The sequence below is a fragment of the Frankliniella occidentalis genome, unplaced genomic scaffold (genome assembly GCF_000697945.3).
Source record: "Frankliniella occidentalis isolate FOCC.00 unplaced genomic scaffold, Focc_3.1 Scaffold186, whole genome shotgun sequence".
NCBI lineage: Eukaryota > Metazoa > Arthropoda > Insecta > Thysanoptera > Thripidae > Frankliniella > Frankliniella occidentalis.
This window is the reverse complement of record NW_026267312.1, coordinates 51630-54007: the sequence shown is the minus strand read 5'-3', so window position 1 is coordinate 54007 and position 2378 is coordinate 51630. Positions and strand designations below refer to the sequence as shown.

The following is a 2378-nucleotide window of genomic DNA, read 5'->3' as shown; positions in this document are numbered from 1 at the left end:
CCCAAACACAGCCACCAAGGCCGCCACAGCCGGCTGACCAAACGCTCAAACTTTTTTTCCCAGACCCTCTCTCTCTCTCTATCTCTCTCGCCCGCCCCCTCCTCGCTTTTCTGTTCCCCTCTTTTCTTTCCCTCGATGAGGTGTCCGAAGATGAGGACCACGCGGAGCGAGTGGGGTGGTGGTGGCCAGCAGGACTTTCTCCAGTTGGAGAGAGGGGCGGGCGGGAAAGAGAGAGAGAGAGAGAGAGAGAGAGAGAGAGAGAGAGAGAGAGAGAGAGCGGACGCAGCCGGCGGAGGTGTTGGAAATGTCCTTTGTCACCCCCTCCTCCCCCGCGCCCGCTCTACACATGAGTAATGACACCCGGGGGCTACTACCCCTACCTCCTCATCCCCCACCCCCCTACCCTTTTCTTATTGTCGGCTCTTTTGATGAAACGCGGCCTGACAGATGGTCCGTCTCGCGCTCGCGCCGGCGGCCCCCAGCCCCACAATGTGTTGACCTGCAGAAGCTACATCAGCCACCTGAGTGGCAGCTGGCAGATGGGGCGGCGGACGGGACGGGCGGAGAAGGAGGATCAGAAATATCCATCCACGCCAGGTCGGTACTCGCGTCGGCACGAACCACACAGATCAGTCCGTCGGATCAGATCAGTCCGTCGGTCAGTCGGCCCGTCCTTCGGACCTTCAGGTCCGTCCGTCGGGTACGTCCGTCGGGTACGTCCGTCGGGTACGTCCGTCGGGTACGTCCGTCGGGTACGTCCGTCGGGTCCGTCCGCACAGTAACAAGAACATCTTGGAATTCAAGTAGATTCCTTGAAAACTGTCTTGAAAACCAAGTAGATCGCTTGAAATCCAAGATGTCATTTTTACCGTGCGTCGGGTCTGTCCGACAGGACCGTCCGTCGAGTCCGTCCGTCCATCAGGTCCGTCCGTCGGGTCCGTTCGTCAGATCCGTCCGTCCGTTGGGTCCGTCCGTCCGCCCGTCCGTCGGGTCCGTCCGCCCATCGCTATCTGTCCCGACGGCTGTATCTTTGCCTTTGTCGTGCCGGCAGCACCGCAGAGGCTCGTGGAGCGGCGGGCGGGCGGACCAATTTAGCGAGGGGTGGCGGGCGGCGCCGTGGAAGCAGGTGAAGCACACCGAGGCCGTGGAGTAAAAGAGGGGGAGGAGGGGCGGGGGTGCTTAGGCCACTGCAGTGCCACATTAATGCCGTGCACGCTAGAGCCCCACCGGCCCCGCCCCGCCGCGCGCCCCGTGCCTCGGCTCAAAAACATAAACACGCAACAGTCCACGGCCGTATCAGGGGCGGGGTGGGGCGGGGCGCACGGCAATGCGACGCACACGTGGATTTACAAAAAGAAAAGGAGAAAAAAAAACGGTCGGGCGAATGATAAGGGGAGACGCGGTACTACTTTTTTTTATTTTTATTCCAACAACAAGAAGAAAGAGAATGAAAGAAAACAGCAGGGCAGACTAATTTCCCCTTTGCGACACGAGACACACATCTGGGAAAGGACATGTGATACAAATAATGTTGCTCAAACCCAACCCATCGCGAATACACTTAGAACGGGAGACCAAAAGTGGGTGAGAATCGCGAACACTTTGGTAGGCGTGTTAATTTCCATTCGTACACTTGTTGGTACATGTGAGTGAAATACCGAGCAATAAGTGTCCAAAAACACCTTTACTTGTACAAGTTAGTCTGCAATGGAGCTCACACACCTACACGTGCGTAACAATCACTCATAAGGGTCTCGTGTGTTTGTGAAGCAAAGTAAACGCAGAGGAGAAGGCGGCGTGTTTTAAAAGAAGCGATAACGTCTCCACGACCCTCCGACCCGGCATCGCTTTCGCACTCGGTAGATGGTTGGCGTTCCCAAGCCGCACACGGTGTCTGAGCGACGCTGACTCACCGGACTTGGGCGACACGCCGTTGCTGGCCATATACTTGACGCCGCTGTCCTTGGGGATGTGCACAGGGTGCGGGCCGGCGGGCAGCATCAGGGTGGACATGGTCAGCATGTGGGACAGGTCGGAGGCGTGCAGCAGCGGCGCCTGCAGGTGCGCGGGCGGCAGCTGCGGGGCCAGCCCGGGGCCCACCTGCAGCTGCGGCGGCGGCGGGGGCGGCGCCTGGGGCGCCAGCAGAAGGCCGTAACGGTGATCGGGGGCGCCGCACTTGAGGGACGCTTCCAGGGTGGCTACGTTGATCCTGGCCGTCACGTAGGTCGTCGGCAACAGACCGGCCGTCGTGGACGCGGGAGGGGCGTGGACGTCCGGGCGGGCGTCCACTCGACCTGGAGGGCAGGGCGCGCGGCACTCGCGGGGGCGGACGGGGTGCGGGCGCGGCGGCGGCGCGCGGGGGCGGGCGGGCACGTCGG

The 2378-nt window shown here is 61.1% G+C and overlaps 1 protein-coding gene across 2 annotated transcripts in view; it reads right to left on the bottom strand.

Annotated features, from left to right (window-relative positions):
- LOC113214797 (nucleolysin TIAR-like) overlaps positions 1–2378 on the bottom strand; it is a 291722-nt gene that overhangs the window by 265163 nt on the left and 24181 nt on the right. The window contains exon 1 of one of the 2 annotated variants that reach the window (XM_052272091.1): positions 1914–2371. The exons of the other annotated variant lie outside the window; for it this stretch is intronic. Coding sequence (XP_052128051.1) covers positions 1914–2022 — 109 coding nt within the window. The 5' untranslated portion in view covers positions 2023–2371. Of the gene's footprint in view, positions 1–1913; positions 2372–2378 lie in introns of those variants that run through there. 2 annotated transcript variants of the gene reach the window in all.